Source organism: Silurus meridionalis, chromosome 8 (assembly GCF_014805685.1).
Source record: "Silurus meridionalis isolate SWU-2019-XX chromosome 8, ASM1480568v1, whole genome shotgun sequence".
Taxonomy (NCBI): Eukaryota; Metazoa; Chordata; class Actinopteri; order Siluriformes; family Siluridae; genus Silurus; species Silurus meridionalis.
Window position 1 is genome coordinate 10837578 of NC_060891.1, and position 19676 is coordinate 10857253.

The 19676-nt window shown below is 39.7% G+C and overlaps 1 protein-coding gene across 1 annotated transcript; it reads left to right on the forward strand.

The window, feature by feature from the left end:
* Positions 1 to 13385: 13385 nt before the first annotated feature.
* Positions 13386 to 18912, forward strand: pkdccb (protein kinase domain containing, cytoplasmic b). The gene is made up of 7 exons (XM_046856024.1): positions 13386 to 14014; positions 14989 to 15105; positions 15877 to 16148; positions 16389 to 16468; positions 16562 to 16669; positions 17674 to 17850; positions 18208 to 18912. The coding sequence occupies exons 1-7, from the start codon at positions 13496 to 13498 to the stop codon at positions 18309 to 18311; spliced, it is 1377 nt and encodes a 458-aa protein (XP_046711980.1). The 5' UTR covers positions 13386 to 13495; the 3' UTR covers positions 18312 to 18912.
* Positions 18913 to 19676: the final 764 nt, after the last annotated feature.

Genomic DNA, 19676 nt, shown 5'->3' on the forward strand with positions numbered 1-19676 from the left:
CGACTTCCTGAAAAGGATGAGGAACGGCCATCTCCCTGCACCATCTCTCTCTCCTCCATCAGGGACATTTACACCACATGCTGCATCTGCAAAGCTAATTGTATTGTGGACAACACATACACCCCTCACGCACACTCTTCACCCCCGTACCATCAGGAAAGAGATTCTGAAGCATTCAGGCCTTACATCCAGACTGTACAACAGACACACATATCTGAACTGTCCAAAACTCACACACACACTCACTTAACTGTGTGTTACTGAGCTGCTACAATCTGAACTCAAAAACACACTCAATACTCATTTCATACATACATATCCATGTCTTCAGCACCACCAATTTTATAATATTATTTTATTATAACTATATAACTGTTTACATGGTTTTTTGCACATCTACTTGATCGCTGCTGTTGCTGTATTGCACAACATTTAGTGTTTACATTTTGTGTTAATATTTACAATTACACTGTACATTGTTTACAGTTCTCACATTATACAGTAGGTTTACTGGTCGGCGCTATTTTGTGTTTTGTGTATCTGTCCTACACTGTCTTGTGTCTTGCACTGTTTGCACTTGGTTGTACACGATGCACTTTATGTGGTTAGGACAACTTACTTTAATTCTTAGCTCTGTGTTCTGTTATGTACCTCTATGTTGTGTGATGTAGCACTATGCGGTTTTATGTTGCACCAGGGTTCTGGAGAAACCTGGGTTCTCATTTCACTATATACATCATTTCACTTTAGTCTCTATGGTTGAAATGACAGTAAAAGCTTTTTGACTTAACTTGACTGGATTTATTTTTGCTCAAAATTTCTCAAGCTCTGTCAGATTGGATAGGACATTTTAATAAATATAATTTATCAGCATTTTTTCAAGAAAAAAAAAAAGTTTGGGTGCTTCTGACACATTCAGTTGCTTTTATAAGAACCACTCCAGTGTAGTTTGGACATTATGCTTTTAGTCATTGTCTGTTTGTTAGGTAAACTCCTCTCGGGTCTTACACACCTTAGAGACTGAAAAAGGGTTTTCTACAAGGAATGTCTTTTTATTGTATTGATTTAATCCCTGACCAATTTTCCAGTGAAATACTGTACAATATGATGCTTCACTCTGATTATGTATTTAAGGTGTAAAGAACTGTATGGTTTCCACCAAATGCAGGCCAAAATAGTGTACTTTTGTAGTCATCAGGTAAGAGAAGTGCAAATTGCAAACTGGACCTCATTTGACTCAACACTCTTGCATAAAACGCAGCTTTGTTGAGTTCACACTCTATAGTTATGTCAGCTTCTTCCATCTGAGCTGTCCATCTTTCCAGCTCCTACAGCATTGCCCTTAACCTTTTGCTTCGCTGACTAATGCCCACCCACAGACAGCTTCCACAAAACAGAGTCAAGACAGTGCAATAGCATTTTCCTTTTTTTTAACAATGATGCTCTACAGGATGTTGAGATTTTTATAAAATTTTGTTGCTCAAAAACAGGTGCAGCTATACTCAGATTATGTGACACATTTTGACTGTACACATTTTAAGGGCTTTATAACAGAGGTGAATAATTTTCTATTTGTACATAATGTAGATAGTTGTATTCTTTTCATTCACTTTGATATGCAATATTTTGTAAAAATATAATGGCAATTTTAGTTTAGATATATATAATCCCAACTAAAGGTAATTTAAATTTTGCATTGTAATACTACAAATTGTTGAGAAGTACATGGTGGGTGTATAATTCTTTTGGGTGTAGCTCAACACCCACATCAAGTTATCAGTTATAGAATATAAATTTTTAAGAGTAATACAATACTAATGCTGGGCAGGATTCCCTTGCCTTCATTTCATTGTTTCCACAAGGTTTTTGGAAACATGCCTTTGAGGTTCTTGTCCATGTTGATGTCAAATATGTGCCAGAGAAAATTATTTCCCCCATCATTACACTACCACCATCACTCTCAACTCTCAGCCAGGTTGGGTCTAAGGATTCATGCCAAATTCTGACTAAACTATTTTCAACAGACAATGCTTTATCTATCCAGATTCAGTTAGCCTGAGTCAACTGTCATCTCAGATTCCGTTTCTGCACTGGCAATGATAGAACCTGATGTGGTCTTCGGCTGTTGTTTGCCAGTCACCTGATAGTTTGACGTGTTGTGCATTCTGAGATGGTTTCTGCTCACAATGGCTGTAAAGAGCTGTTATTTCAATTAACTTCCTGTCAGCCCAAATGAGTCTGGTGATTCTGCCTGATTTCTGCCTGCAGAACAGCTGCACCATTCTGTGTTAACTCTAGAGACCATTCTACCGACAATCCCAGGAGAGCAGCAGTTTCTATAATACTCAATTCAGCCCATCTGGTACACGCAAATAATGTCAGAGTAAAAGTCTCTAAGGTCCTATTTTCCCATATTCTGATCTTAACACTGATTGACATGAGCTCTAACTGAGGTAATTGACCTGTAGCTCCATAACATAATACATTGAGTTGCTGCAACACAATTGATGGGTTGTAATATTTCATGAACGGGTGGTTGTATAGGTGGTGCTCGTTAAGGTTTTTTTTTTAAAGCTTACAGCTTAGAGCTTTTCTGCAATACATTTTGCATTAACAGCATACAGCAGTCAGAATACGACCCTAACACAATAAATACATTTTAATTTAGTACATTGTTGTAATAGACTAAGAGTAGGGCTTTCATTAATGTAAAGACATTCATGTTTCTATTCATTAAAGATTGTCATCATGGTTACCCTAAAAGTGAAACTTCTTATTGTACAGTACTTCATCCTTATTCTACACTATGGTACTTAAGCCATCAGCTGCCTGAGTGCAAATTAATCAGGGCTCTTTTCTATTATGTAACATATCTCCAGCCCTGCGGCAGCTTGCTGCCGGAATCCATTTAGATCTGTCTGCACAGAATCAAGGGTGTTTCTGAACTGCTACCCATAGTAATTTCCACTGACATCTTTTTTCCAGCATATAACAAAAGGGTTTATTTAAAGCCCCATTGCATCTCAATAAGAAATAAGACTAGAGTTTGATGTCTGAAATACTGGCTCAGGTAAACAGTCATATAAGACTAAATGTAAAGTGTAATGTGTTGTCTTATTGTTTACAAATTGTTGGTATTAATTTATATAAATAGTAATTAACATTGACACGCAAACACATAACATACTTCTATGTAGTAATGTAGCACACCCATCTCAAAAAAGATTATTTGGACCATCAACTGTTAATAGCCTCTAACCCAGACATTAAGGTTGCACAAGCCAGTGCACTCTTAGTGCCGGTCCGATAACCAGATAAATGGGGAGGGTTGCATTAGGAAGGGCATCCAGCGTAAAACATGTGCCAAATCAAATATCTTCTTCTTCTTCTTTCGGCTGCTCCCATTAGGGGTCGCCACAGCGGATCATCCGTCTCCATACCACCCTGTCCTCTACATCTGCTTCTTTTACACCAACTACCTGCATGTCTTCCCTCACCACATCCATGAACCTCCTCCTTGGCCTTCCTCTTTTTCTCCTACCTGGTGGCTCCATCCTCAGCATTCTTCTACCAATATAATTCATGTCCCTCCTCTGCACATGTCCAAACCATCTCAATCTCACCTCCCTCACCTTGTCACCTAAACATCCTACATGCTCTGTGCCTTTAATAAACTCATTTCTAATCTTATCCATCCTCGTGACTCCCAAAGAAAACCTCAACATCTTCAGCTCTGCTACCTCCAGCTCCACCTCCTGTCTTTTACTCAATGCCACTGTCTCTAAACCATACAACATCGCAGGTCTCACCACAGACCTATAAACTTTCCCTTTCATTTTTGCAGATACCCTACTATCACAAATCACTCCTGTCACTCTTCTCCACCCACTTCACCCTGCCTGCACTCTTTTCTTCACTTCTCTAACACACTCTCCATTACTTTGCACTGTTGACCCCAGGTACCTGAATTCCTCCACCTTCTCCAGCTCTTCTCCCTGCAACCGCACCACTCCACTGCCCTCCCTCTCATTCGCACACATGTACTCTGTCTTACTCCTACTGAGTTTCATTCCCTTCTTTCCAGCGCATATCTCCACCTCTTCAGGCTCTTCTCAACCTGCTCCCTACTCTCACAACAAATCACAATATCATCCGCAAACATCATAGTCCAGGGAGACTCCTGTCTGACCTCGTCCGTCAACCTGTCTATCACCACTGCAAACAGGAAAGGGCTCAGGTCCGATCCTTGATGCAGCCCAACCTTTACCCTGAACCAGTCTGTCATTCCTACTGCACACTTCACTGCCGTCACACTGTCCTCATACATGTCCTGCACCACCCTTACATACTTCTCTGACACACCTGACTTCCTCATACAATACCACAACTCCTCTCTTGGCACCCTGTCGTACACCTTCTCTAAATCCACAAATACACAATGCATTTCCTTCTGTCCTTTTCTATACTTCTCCATCAACATTCTCAAAGCAAATAAGGCATCTGTGGTGCTCTTCCTCGGCATGAACCCATACTGTTGCTCACAGATGGTCACCTCTTCTCTCAGCCTGGCTTCCACTACTCTTCCCCATAACTTCATGGTGTGACTGATCAATTTAATTCCCCTGTAGTTACTGCAACACTGCACATCTCCTTTATGCTTAAAGATCGGTACCAGCACACTTCTTCTCCATTCCTCAGGCATCTTCTCACCTTCCAAAATCCTGTTAAACAATCTGGTCAAAAACTCCACTGCCATCTCTCCTAAACATCTCCACGATTCTACCGGTATGTCATCTGGTCCAACCGACTTTCCACTCTTCATCCTCTTAATCGCTGCTCTCACTTCCTCCTTACTAATCCTATCCACTTCCTGCTTCACCAACTCCACATCATCCAACCTTCTCTCTCTCTGATTTTCCTCATTCATCAGCTGCTCAAAATACTCCCTCCACCTTCTCAACACACTCTCCTCACTAGTCAACACATTTCCCTCTCCATCCTTTTCTGCTCTAACTTGCAGTACATCCTTCCCAGCTCGGTCCCTCTGTCTGGCCAATCGGTATAAAATATGCGGGTCACAAATCAAAATATGCGGGTCACAAATCAAAATTTCATACTAGATCAGTCAAGGCTTGGTTTACCAACGATCGCCACAAGTATTGTTAGCCAACAGGGTACCGGTGGAATTTGGACTACTGTTGGCCAAAAGAGGAGAAGGAAAGCAGGAAAACGTCTGCAGAGATGGCAGGGAAAACAGAAGTGTAGGAGAGGGGAGGAGAGGGTTGGCACAAGTGGAGGAGGTGGGTTTAAACTATTTTATCATGGTGTGGATGAAAAGAGAAATGGTGTAGAGATGATCCTGAAGGAAGAGTACAGTAACCAGGTAGTGGGGGTGAAGAGAGTTTCTGATAGGATGATAAACATGATGCTGGAAGTTAAAGGTAAAGTGCTCTGCAATTGGGCTATGAGAAGGAGGAGAATAAAAAAGTCTGGATTGAGTTAGAAGTACCTGGAGAATGTACCTAGAAATGAACAATTGGGGCAGATTTTAATGGGCATGTTGGTGAAAGGAACAGCGGTAATAAGGAGGTGATGAGAATTTTATGGCTTTCAGGGGAGGAATGTGGAAGGGCAGATGGTTGTAGATTTTGTTAAACGGATGAAAACAGCAGTGGTAAATACTTATTTTAAGGAGAAGGAGGAACATAGGGTGACATATAAGGCAGCAGGTAAAGAGGGATGTGGCGAAAGGTAAGAAAAAGGCATATGAGGAGCTGTATGAGAAGTTGGACATAAGGAAGGAGATAAAGATTTGTATTGATTGGCCAGGCAGAGGGACAGAGCTGGAAAGGATGTGCTGCAGGTTAGAGCAATAAAGGATGCAGATGGAAATGTGTTGACTAGTGGGAAGAGTGTGTTGAGAAGATGGAGGGAGTATTTTGAGATGCTGATGAATGAGAAAAATGTGAGAGGGAAGGTTGGATAATGTGGAGTTGGTGAAGCAGGAAGTGGATAGGATTAGTAAGGAGAAAGTGAGAGCAGCAATTAAGAGGATGAAGAGTGGAAAGATGGTTGGATCGAGTGACATACCAGTTTCATGGAGATGTTTAAGAGAGATGACAGTAGATTTTGGAAGGTGAGAGGATGCCTAAGGAATGGAGAAGGAGTGTGCTGGTACCGATCTTTAAGAATAAGGGAGATGTGCAGACCTGCAGTAACTACAGAGGAATAAAGTTGATCAGTCACACCATGAAGTTATAAGAAAGAGTAGTGGAAGCCAGGCTGAGAGAAGAGATGACCATCTGTGAGCAACAGTATGGTTTCATGCCGAGGAAGAGCACCACAGATGCAATACGGGATGTTGCTTTGAGGATGTTGATAGAGAAGTACTGAGAAGGTCAAAAGAAATTGCATTGTGTGTTTGTGGATTTAGAGAAAGCGTACGACAGGGAGTTGTGGTATTGTATGAGGAAGTCAGGTGTGTCAGAGAAGTATGTGCGGGTGGTGCAGGATATGTATGAGGACAGTGTGACAGCACAAAATCTTTTTCTTAATTCATTACTTAAACAAAGACAGTATCAGAACACCTTTCTTATTTTGCCACCTTTAAAAAAAAAAAAATAAAATGTATCTTTTTTTCTCACTTTATTACTTTATAACCAACAGCTACCTGAAAACTTTATTTGTAGTGTTTATCAGTTATATACCATTTTTTTCTGTCGAGCTTATGTTCTGTCGATCCATCTACAGCATTAGAATTATATTAATGCAAAAATCCTTGCAAATTCATCCATGTCTAAAGTATTTGTTAAAGATTTCTAATGGGCCAAAATCACTAAATTCCTCTTTCTTTTATGTAACATGGTGTACATCTGAATTCTTGACAGTGTGGAGAAGGACCTCTCATATGATGCTAAAGACTGAGGCAAAGCTTGTGGGGGGTAAATTATAATTTAGCCATAGCCTCTGATGTGTTCACAGCAGAATCACTACAGACACATGCATCACTAGGTTTCATATAAGTTTAAAAAACCCATACACACCTCAAGTTGTAATGTCAGTGTAATAAAGTGTAATAAAGTGTAGTCCGTTAGCTGCTACACAACAGTCAGAAACAGAAAAGTGACAAAACTTAAAAAAAGCCAGTATGAAGCTTAACCTTGTAAATATGTCGAACTGAAAGTAGTGTAAGGCAAATGGTGGAAAACTATTCTGCTCCTGGGGCATGGCTCTGACATTTAGAAGTTAGAAATCATGCTAAGATTTTCAGTTTTTTTCCCTTTGGCTAAAATATTAAAATCAAACTTTGATTGGTTGGGCAAATGCCCACTGCGGCCTTGAGTTCAATGTGTTGTACCCCAATGGTGCATCAGGTGGAAATTAATGAATTGCACTGGATGCAAATGAGTCTTTCCACCAGTGAGTCTATGACAACAGAATGACATGTTCCAGAAACTAGAATGATATTTGCATTTTGTCATTATCATGATCAAGGGATAGTGTGGATAATGATGTTTTACAAAAAAGTATCAGAACTTAATTTTTTCTACTTTTTACATTTACCCCCATTTCTTTCCTATTTGGTCAATTGCCATTTCTCTTACACAAGCTAGATCTCTGCTATAACACAACAGCTACAAACAGGCAGAGGCAAGCGCTCCATAGCACAATGCACCATAACACACTCTGAGAAAAGCATCATTGGGCTTACACTAGATTTATTAATATTCTTATCGAAACTAAGTTGGCTGGCTGTCATGTCAGTATTGCGCAAGCTGAATAGGGATCACCTATGGAATTAATTATGAACGTTTAAGCTGATACATCAGACTTTGTAACAAACAAATTAGACAAAAAAGAGATTCTAGATTATAATTGTTTTAGAGAGTACAGAAATGTAATTGGTATTAAAGGTTTAATTTGTGTAATGCTTTTAACAATAAACATTGTTTAAATAAAACACAGATATCTGGATGTAGACCCAAGCAATACAGCAACTAACCCAAGCCCAAAAGCCCATGGTTACAATGTCATTGTGTGAATATTGTCTGGAAGCTGACTCAGAAAGCTGAATTTTAGGCATAAACTGTTATTAGAAAGTGCAAAGAGGGAAATGTTTTTCAGCCGTTTGATTAAAGGGCGGGTATAAGACCTTTTTTCAGCTTTCTTTGTGTGTGGACAAATGTACAGAATATAAATAGCCAGTGGATATCAATGGTCAGTGATTCTGAAGTGCTCGCTACAGGCATTAATGCTGCTTCTGACAAAAATGTTCACCCTGTTCCCAGAAAATAGCACAAAGTCTGTTCATGCTCACATTTTTCAAAACTAACTGATTTACTTTATTTTACCTCCAAGCACAGCATTAATATAAAACAGTGACTGCGAAACCACAGCGTCTTTTATTAATTTTGTAATTTTAGCTGATCCAGGTCCCCAGCGTCAGAACGGAAAATTTAGCTTGACTGCTTGCTGTTAACTGCAGGACAAAAGGAACAAAGCCACCTGATTTTTGAGTCTCTGGAAAGTGGATATTAATGACATCATCAAGTACTTGTAAAACCAAGAAAAATGGTCTAATAGTAAGTTGTCACTCACAAGCTTTTTTGCTCTACTAATGAATTTGTCTATTATGAGTTCATGTTTGTGCTTAACACACTGATGTACTTAAAATACACTGTAGCCCAGGAGACTTATTCTTATTTGAGATGAGTTACAGACAAGTAATGACATGTTTGCTAATGATAGTATATTGGAGTGTAAAGTTGTCCTTCATGCTAATTTAGATCATCTTATGAATATATAAAGTGTAACCTCATATGGATTTAACTACCATTTCTATTGTTTTGTTCAAAAATGAAATACTTGCATACTATGTTTTATCATTAAAAGAAGTTCTTCAGGTGTCGTTTTTTTATTTTGTTCAAATATTTGCTGAAATATATATTGGGGAAAAAATCACAATATAGATTCATAATTCTTAACTCATAAAAAAATGGTTTATACAGTTCTATCTGTCAGCCAATCATCATCCAGGATAAACAATGGTGAATGTTAGATGAATGCAACAAAGGTGACTTTGGCCATTCAATATTCATGTCCTAGTTCACTGTTAAAGAAAAAAGGCTTAAAGAGTCTGTTTATTGAGTGATATGTGTTCTACTGTACTCACTGCACTTACAATGTGTAAAAGCTTGCTTTGTGGCTAAATCGAGGTAGCAATACCATTAAATACTGTATATGTATAGGCTTTATCTAACCTCATGCAATTAACTGAACTTTCCTGTTTAATTGGTGGCCAAAAGCTAGCAGACTCGTAAAACGTGTTTGTGTGGTTGACCAGAAACATATATTGTATTTTTTGTATGTTAACATTGAAAATGTTTTGCAATTACATTTCAATGTCAAAATGTGTAAAACATGCTCAGATTTAAAAAAGAGAATTTAGATGTTAGATCTTCAATAAATTAATTGAGAAAAAATATCTTCTTGAAAAGCATATATGATTATAATATTCGCTCAAAACGTCCCATGTTGCAAGAATCTGTACACAGTTCCTGGAAGTTAAAAACATCCCAGTTCTTGCATGGCCAGTATACTCACCGGACATGTCACCCATTGAGCATGTTTGGGATGCTCTTGTTTGGCGTATATGTCAACGTGTTCCAGTTCCTGCCAATTTCCAGCAACTTAGCATATTCATTGAAGAGGAGTGGACCAACATTCCACATCCCACAATCAACAACCTGATCACCTCAATGCGAAGGAGATGTGTTGCACTGCGTAAGCCACCCCCCGGACCCCCAATACTGTAAAACTGCACATTTTAAAGTAGCCTTTTATTGTGGCCAGCCTAAGGCACACCTGTGCAATAATCATGCTTTCTAATCAGCATCTTGATATGCCACACCTGTGAGATGGATGGATTATCTCGGCAAAGAAGTGCTCACTAACACAGATTTAGATATTAGATAACAATATTTGACAGAAATAGGCCTTTTGTGTACATAGAAAAAGTCTTAGATCTTTGAGTTCAGCTCATGAAAAATGGGCAAAAACAAAAGTGTTGCGTTTAAAATTTTGTTATATATATATATATATATATATATATATATATATATATATATATATATATATATATATATATATATATATATATATATTCTTTATATATATTCTTTATATATTCTTCTTCTTCTTCTTTATTTGGCTGCTGCCGTTAGGGGTTGCCACAGCGGTTGCCTCCATACTACATCTGCCTCTTTCAAAGCAGCTACCTGCATGTCTTCCCTCACCACATCCATAAACCTCCTCCTTGACCGTCCTCTTTTCCTCATTCCTGGCAGCTCCATCCTCAGCATTCTTCTACCGATATACCCTATGTCCCTGCTTTGTACATATCCAAACTATCTCAATCGGGCTTCCATCACTTTGTCTCCAAAACGTCCTAAATGTGCTGCCCCTTTAATGAACTCATTTCTAATCCTGTCCATCGTCGTCACTTCCAATGAAAATCTCAGCATCTTCAGCTCTGCTACCTCCAGCTCCACCTCCTGTCTTTACTCAATGCCACTATCTCTAAACCATACAACATCGCAAGTCTCACCACAGTCCTATAAACTTTCCCTTTCACTCTTGCAGATACTCTTCTATCACAAATCACTCCTGCTATCACCCTTCTCCACCCACTTCACCCTGCCTGCACTCTTTTCTTTACTTCTCTAACACACTCTCCATTACTTTGCACTGTTGACCTCAGGTACTTAAACCACTCCACCTTCTCCACCTCTTCTCCCTGCAACCGCACCACTCCACTGCCCTCCCTCTCATTCACACACATGTACTCTGTCTCACTCCTACTTCTCTCCATTGCGTACCTCCAGCTTTCCAGGCTCTTCTCAACCTGCTCCCTACTTTCACCACAAATCTCATATCATCTATATGTATCCATATATCCAACAATATCAAACATCATAATATCACAGTACCAGCACACTCCTTCTGATCGCAACTGTTGAGCTATCTTATGAGTTGCTCAGTAGCTCCTAGTTTTATAACCACAATGACTGTATAAGACTGTAGAAAGAACATTACTCATAATCTTACACTCCAGTACTCATGTTAGTTCTCACTCTCCAGTGTTCTGTATTGTTTAAAGATTTATGATCACACTCTTGATGTCACCAAATGAGGATGGGTTCCCCTTTTTAGTCTGGTTCCTCTCAAAGTTTCTTCCTCATGACATCTAAGGGAGTTTTTCCTTGCCACAGTCACCACGGCTCATCAGGGATAAATGCACACCACATACCTTAACTGTTGATTTCTGTAAAGCTGCTTTGAGACAATGTCTGTTGTGAAAAGCGTTATAGAAATAAACTTGACTTGACTTGACTTGACTTCTCCATTCTTCAGGGATCCTTTTACCTTCCAGAACCAATCTTGTTAAAAAACTTTACTGCCATCTCATCTAAAAATCGCCATGCCTCTACCCGTATGTCAACTGGTCCAACCGACTTTTCACTCCATCCGAATAATCGCCGCTCTCACTTCTTTCTTACTAATCCTACCCACTTCCTGCTTAACCATCTCTACATTTTCCACCCTTCTCTCTCTCTTTCATTTTCCTTATTCATCAGCTGCTCAAAATACTCCTTTCATCTTCTCAACACACTCTCCTCACTAGTCAACACATGCTCTAACTTGCATCACATCCTTCCCAGCTCGGTCCTCTGTTTGGCCAATCGGTATAAATCCTTTTCTCCTTCCTTAGTGTCAAACTTCTCATACAGCTCCTCATATGCCTTTTTCTTGGCTTTGCCACATCCCTCTTCACCTGCTGCCACATCTCCTTGTACTTCTGCCTACTTTTCTCATCTCTCTGTCGATCCCAATCCTGTTTCGCCAACCTCTTTTCCTCATGATTTCCGCATTCCACTACCATGTTTCTTTGTCCCCCTTTCTCTTTCCAGATGTCACACCAAGTACCGTACTACCAGTCTCGCTTATCACTTCTGCATTAGTTGCCCAATCATCCAGCACCTCTTCACCACCACCGAGCCCGTCTGACCTTTTCTCTGAATCTCACAGAACAGTCTTCCTCCTTCAGTTTCCACCATATTATTCTTTTTTTTCTCCTCCTCTTCTTCTTCACCTCCAAAACCATCCTACAGACCACCATCCAATGCTGTCTTGCTACACTGTACCCTGCAAACAATTTACAGTCCCCAATATCTTTAAGGTAGCATCTCCTGCATAAAATATAGTCTACCTGTGTGCACCTTCCTCCAGTCTTATACGTCACCCTATGATCCTCCTTCTTCTTCAAATAAGTGTTCACCACTACCATTTTGATCATTTTCAGCAAAATCTACCACCATCTGCCCTTCCACAGCCCACTCCTTGAAGCCATACCTACCCATCACCTCCTCATCACCTCTGTTCTCACCTAGATGGTCATAGAAATCTGCCCCAATTAACAATCTTTCATTCCTAGGTACTTTCTCCACCACTTCATCTAACTCATCTAATTTTCATCTCCTCCATCACACTTGTGAAACATAAGCACTGATAAAATTAATTATCCCGCCTTCAACTTCCAGCTTCACGTTCATCACTCTTTATAAAAAAAACTCTCTTTACCTCCACTACACTCTTACTGTACTCTTCCTTCAGAATCACCCCTACACCATTTCTCTTTCCATCCACACCATGATAGAACAGTTTAAACCCACCTCCAATGTTCCTGGTCTTACTCCCTTTCCACTTGGTCTCCTGAACACACAATCTATCTATGTATGTGTGTATAAATCTTTTGGAAAATGTTTATGTAAGTAAATTAAATCAAACAACCAAAATATTATATGCATTTTTTGTAGTCATGTAACAGCCACAAACTGTTATTTTGTATGCAATTTTCAGAATTTCAAATGTTTACACTTCTGTCTTCAGCATTAAATAATTTCTATGTAAATGTTACACATTTAAACTATATATGTTTGACATTTTTTAAGGATTATTTCAGGCATGCATCTGTAGCCTTCTTCAGCCTTCATCCAAGGCAACCAATTTCGAAAATTTAGAAAAAAAATCAAATTCACATAACGTGCAAATAAAAAACATAGCAAAAGAATGTAACTTTGAATCTTGCATGAAGTAGAAGGATTATATTTGTGTTCAAAGATGAATAACGATAAAACTGTTTACACCTTACATGAGTGTATAAGGGGATGCAGGGTGTTAATGAGTGAGTAAAATGGAAATAAACAGTGTCATTGTGGGCACGCGCGCAGTTCTTGTACCAGCAGATATCTTGGCCATGGGAGGGGCGAACAAACAAGGACACGCCCATTGGGCGTTTCCCTAATCTGGTGCTACAATGAGGGGACACATGATCAGATCCCAGTAAACACGCAGCTTGCAGCCGGAGAAGCATGAACCTACTGAATTGGGATCTTACCAGTGACTATCTAGCGCGAATACTAACTAAGCCCTGGTCATGTCTTCAACGAGAATGCAGTATTTCGCCCTTTTCTGTCTCGCTTTGACGATTGTTTGCTTAACGATCGTTATGAAGAAATGGCACTTTGGTCTCAGAGAAGATTTTGGGGATCCTGTTTTAAACACAGATTTCAGTCTGCTGCGCCGTGCATTGCTTCAGCAGATCAGAGAGAGGCAGCAGGAGATCGCTCCACTTTACAACTTCACTGATCGATCGTCAGAAATCCAGTCGGATTTTTCTAACTCAGACGCTTTGAGATTGGACATTGGATGTAGTGATCTGAGCGGACTGACGGTGGTGGAGTTTCTTGGCGCTGGTTACACCAAAACGGTGTCGAAAGTCGTTTTACAGCAGGGTTCAGAAGTGGCGTTGAAAACCGTGAACTATCAGGGGACAGACATGAGATCCTGCTTGGACGATTTCAGGGATCCTCAGGGATGCCAGGACCTGGTGTCCTCCAAAATCAGAAAAGAGATCATCTTGCTGCAGAGACTGCAACATCCGAATATTGTGAAGGTAATGATTTACAAACAGAGATATGAAACTGTTACTGATAGATTACTTTGACCATTTGCTGATTAGGGAGAATATCATTATTACATCATGATAAATACTAACCAGTTATAATACAACACAATACACTGTTAGAGTCTATTTAATACCACAATGTTGTGTAAATCAGGTTGGTCAGAAGTTGCTGATTTCTGTTCTCTTATTCTAACAGTTAATTCACTGGTCTGTGTGAGAGCTGATCTTCATAATGTAAAGATAAAAATAAACAGATAAGCCATGTGTTGCTATTTAGAAAAAAAAAGTATAATAATATATTGTCGGTAAAGAGATGAATTTTTATTTTACGTTTATCGATGTAAGTGTAGTTACAGCTTTTTAATAACATGGTGAGATCAAGTTGATTTATTTGTCATATGACAAAAAGTGCAAGAAAAACAAATACAAGGACTGGGGAAGAAATGCTTATTTGTAGTTGTTAAAATGGAAGTGAGAACAGGACTTGAGCTGGCTCTTGGATGTTGTACCGCATTAAGTGCTATTAGAAATGGTTGATGCATGATGTATTATTCACATATAAATGAAACATGGTAATCGCTGCTGTGGAAAATTGTTCTGGAATAAAACATCGTTTTTGTGTGGTGACTTATAATAGAACCAGACATGGATTATTGTCTCATGGCAGCGTGCAAAGTTGGTTTGGCAGAAAACGTATTAAAAACAGATTTTGCACTGTCAATTACCATTACTGTCTTTCAAACAATGTCAGATAGGAAAATAGCAACTTGCAATTTTCACTGTATCACCAGTCAGTGTTCTGCTACTAGTTATCCATTGCACATTTCATAAAAAATAAAACTGTTTATTTTAGAAATCTCTCACTTTAGAGAGTTTCCTTTGTGAGGCTTGTGTGCTTTTAATGTCAGTTGTACAATTAAAAAAACACCCTGTGGTTCTAAATAATTGTCTTATTCTTACAGCTGAAAGGTCAGTGCCAGGACAGTGCCCTGGTGGGTGGCATCATAGCAGTGCTGGAGCAGGGAACCCCAGTGCAGATGATTCAACTCCTACAGAGCCCCTGGGAAGAGCGATTTCGGGTAAAATCCTCGACTTGACCACCTCCCCCGTACCTCCTGTGGAGTGTTAATCAGAAGTTTCCCACCCACAGCCCCCCACAGGGCATACCTGGGGCAGGGGGTGGATGAAAATCCTCTGGTTTAACTGTAGCCCTATCTCTAAACCATCTGAGCCTGATCAAATACTCTGAGGGACAGATGTCCATCTCAAATATCTTGCCGAGCTGTGAAACTGAGCGGTATCTGTCTGTTTGAGGTGCACTCAGAGGACCTGATACCCAGCTCTGGCAAAGAAGAAGTGGTTTATTGAAGTACTTGGATCACCATAGGCAGGTGCAGAGTGTCGGCACTCTTTGGTTATTTTAATAGGTTTTTTAGGAGGAATGGTTTTACCTGGAGGGTAGTGAATATACTGAACCGATTGTACTATCCAGAGTCCATCGCTGTTATTATAGTGTTCAGTTCCTCCATTGTGATCATCTACAAAAGACTGACATAATAATACACTTGTCATTCCCTACAGGCTTATCAAATAATCATGTGGCTCATGTAGCTGAACATTAGCTCCCGGACATGGTTATGATTACAGAAGTACATAACTGTGTCCCAAGTTATCCATTGCAGTACTGTGATTATCTTGCTGTGCATACTTTACTTTTTTTGATTCGCCATATCATATTTAACATTGTGGGTAAAACAGATGTCTGCACACTATAACTTTAATGCTGGTTATACTGTCTGATTTGTGATTGGTTCAAATCCTTATACACCCATGATCTCTCCACAATGCAGGTGTGTCTCGGCTTGGTCAGGCTTCTCCACTACCTTTCTCTTTCACCGCTGGGCTCTGTGGCCTTGCTGGACTTCCAGCCTCGTCAGTTCGTCATGGTGTCTGGTGAGCTCAAGCTGACCGATCTGGATGATGCCATTGTAGCAGAGACAGAATGCAGGACAAGTTCAGATTGTGTGCTACAGTTTCCACTGCGCAACTTTACCTTCCCATGCACGGGTAGCGGCGTGTGCCAAGGTCTCAATGAGATGAAGAATCTCTATAACGCTTACAGGTGAGTGTGGATCACATTCCATGTTTACAGTCATTGTTGGATGATCCTGAGTGCACTTTATAAGCTTTGGTGTGTCTGTGAGTTTTATAGCTGACACTCTTTCAACACAGTTTGCTTGTTTTTCTGCAATGTTATTGGGCATCATGTAAAGTGTATCGTTTGGATAGCTTATTACTGTGTACATTAATATGCTTTATGGCTGACTGCTTATTCAGATTGGTCTTTGCTGTGTGTTTTCAGATATTTCTTCATCTATCTGCTGCCTCATCAGGCTCCAACCGAACTAAAACATCTGGTGGATCAAATAATGAACACAACAGGTGAGCAGTCTTCCTTAGTGTCTGGTTTCAGTCATCATAACAAGATGTCTTTATTGGTGGATAACACATCACTTTCTGTTTTTTTTGCCACAGCGGATCTAAAACACACTGTTAACAAAACATTAGAGGCCTTTGAAGAAGTCTTGGAAGTGTATAAATCTGGGCTGCATCTCCAAAACATGCCTTCATCTCTAATCAAAGGTAAGTCTGTATTAAATGCTGTCCTATTCATTATACATATTTTGAATCCATTGTTCTACATGTCCCAAACATGCTGGCTCATGCAGTTTCTTGCAGCTAGAATTTAAAACACAGTTCTCATTTACCTCACACAAATGAGGTTAAACTCTCTTTACGGTTTTATTTAAATCTAAATATGCTTCTTGATGATTTTTGCAGACTTTTTGCAGTGAAAATTAATACATACAAAAATTACTTGGGTTTCCCCGAAAAACACTTGTTGAACATGCATGTACTGTAGGAGACTGTGAAAGCAACACAGACTATGATGTGCGTTCATTTTAATGTCAAAAACATAACTCAGGACGCACCTTCATCCAGATGTGCAGACTGTCATAAAAAAGAAAGCATGTAACTCAATCTGTCTTCAAGCACTGGGGAAATTGTGATGTCCCCTCCAGGACATCAGGCTTCTCTTTTTCTCTCTCTCTCTGTCTCTCTCACACACACACACACACACACACACACACACACACACACACACACACACACACACACACACTGTCTCTCTCTTCTGAACCCGAGCTTTGACATACATAAATCATAAACATCGACAGTGTTCAACAGCAATGAGCCATTAAAACAATTGCCCGACTTTTAAAATGGTATGTCTGAACAAGTTCGCAACAGCTCTCGTTAAATATTTTGACACGTTCTGAATGATTGTGTAATTTGTTAAGCAGATTTTTGTCACTCACTCAGTGACTCAGAACTTCTTGGGTGGTGTTTCTCTCCGTCACTGTCCCTCACCTACATACAGTACAGACATACTTCTCATATATACCCACATCTCATATGGGGTCAAAGGAATTTCTTTGAGTAACACAATACCCTGACACCTCATGCTGAAACTGTGAAAGTGTTCCCTATATACTGAATATGTCTTGCACCGATCAGGTTAATGTTTTTTTTTTATTTTTGGGGGGGTTTTATTGTTGTTGATAGATTTCCACTTTTCTGTTTAGACTATGCTGTGCTGAAAGGCATGGGTACATCTGGAAACAAGGAATATAATTGCTGGCCATCCTACAACCATGAAGGATGCATGCTGTCTGTGCACAGTGCGGAAGAGGCCGCCCACATATGCAACTCTCACCCACAATGCACCAGCTTCTGCCTCAACGGTCAAAAGACATGGACAGGTTAGTTTTTTGCCCAGATGAGCAACTAACTGTTACACCGTGACTCATTAGTGCAAAACCCAAACTAAATGTTCCATCTGCTTTAAATCAGGCTTTTCAATTACGGCTGGACTAACATGGTGCATGACTAAGTTAGAAATGATTCTGAAAGTAACTAGTGTAATTTTAATGTTAAAGCTTTATTAATTCAGCATGTCATTCAACAGCCACTGCCTCCATACATTAGATATCCCAGGGCACATTTTTTCTGTGTTTGAATGGCTCAAACTGTTCATTATGAGCAAACAATTGACTCAGCAATTTTTACTAAGTGTGTGTTTCTAAGCATATACGTTCTTTGCCTTTACTTGTCTGCAGGTCGACTTCTTGCCTCGTTCAGAACTGGCTTCAGTCATCTGGTTCCAGATGTGAGCTCGACAGTCTACGTGAGGACGGCCAAAGCCTCGGCAGCTACATTTTAAAAAGGGGAGGATAAGAGCGAGACAGAAAGAGAGATGCTGGTTGGGGGTGGAAGGGAGAAGTATGAAGTGAATGAACGAGATGTATTTATAAGCATCACACTAAAAAAGACCATTTGATCTGCCTGCCAATGCAGCGTGCTGCCAAGAGGCATCTAAAAAGGATTTCCCTTCAGGTATAATTACCTCTCCTTACACAAAAAGAAACACCCAGCCCTCTGTTTTTCCCCTTTACTGTTGTGTTTGTATGGCACAGTCCAATGAAAGGATACCGAGCCTATTCTATACAAGCTCTTACGCAGATTTACTTTGATGTTAATGGAGACAGCAGTTCTGTGGTGTTGCGCTGCATGCTGTTATGCTTAAACACCGCGTTGCAACAGGCAAGAGAAAGGGCAAAAAAAAAAGTACTGAAATTACAGCTAAGCTGTAGTTCTGTAATTGAATAGCTGTTTAGGATCACTTCATAGATCACTACAGTCCATTTTCATCCAGCGGATGTGATTTTAGTTGTTCTTTCTAAGAAAGAGACTTTTTTTTTTTTTATATCTTTTGATATGTTGCTCAATGTGTTTTTGTGTAATAAAATTGTTTTGTTGTGTAACTTTTTTTCTCAGGTTATTTAATCAGAAAGCTGTTGATATTCTTCCATTATTCACCTTTTAAAAGCACTCACTCTGCATTGTGTGTTCTGTTCAACCTCCGGTAATGTAAAAGGAGAGCCCCCGTAGCATACTGTGCCCCGCAAAGTTTACACAAAACCTTTCCAGTGCATACTAATTAATCACTTGCGGGGTCATTATGGTTTAATTATTACATGTAAATGCTTCTTGTTTGGAGGCCCTTTCTCATGGAGAGCCCCCCCGAAAAACAAAAGCGCATTAAGAACAATTAAAGTAAATCTGCCGTTAGCACAAGAATGGGTGAGCCATCTGGCTTTCCATTCAGCAGTGCTGTTTTAGATATGCACAGATAAGCGGGGTTGCTCCATGCTGCTGCCCTGGACTAATGTGGAGCTCAGTGCTCCCACCCCCCTGTCCTGCATTCTCTGTCCTGTGGTTTCATGAGCTCTGATAAGGTTTCTTGAAATTATCCTCAATTATCCAACACATTTGAAAAAGAAGGACTGCAGAATAATCTGTAGTATCAGACCTCACTGGAGGGCAGAGGTTGTCCTTCTGTTTTACCAATCGAAGAAAAAGGGGAATAATAGTATCAAAGAAGCACAAAAAAATACACCAAAAGCTATGGTTTTAGAATTTTTCTAAAAAAAATGTTTACAGATTACAGTTAATTCCAGCTTTTTCATTCAATATTAGAAAATAAATAGAGAATATATAAAAAAAAAAATCATTCTAAAACTTCTGT

Coding starts and splice junctions, on each gene's coding strand:
- pkdccb (XM_046856024.1), top strand. CDS start 13,496: ATGTCTTCAACGAGAATGCAGTATTTCGCCCTTTTCTGTCTCGCTTTG. Junction 16,149..16,388: donor AATCTCTATAACGCTTACAG/GTGAGTGTGGAT, acceptor GTGTGTTTTCAG/ATATTTCTTCATCTATCTGC. Junction 16,469..16,561: donor TCAAATAATGAACACAACAG/GTGAGCAGTCTT, acceptor TTTTTGCCACAG/CGGATCTAAAACACACTGTT.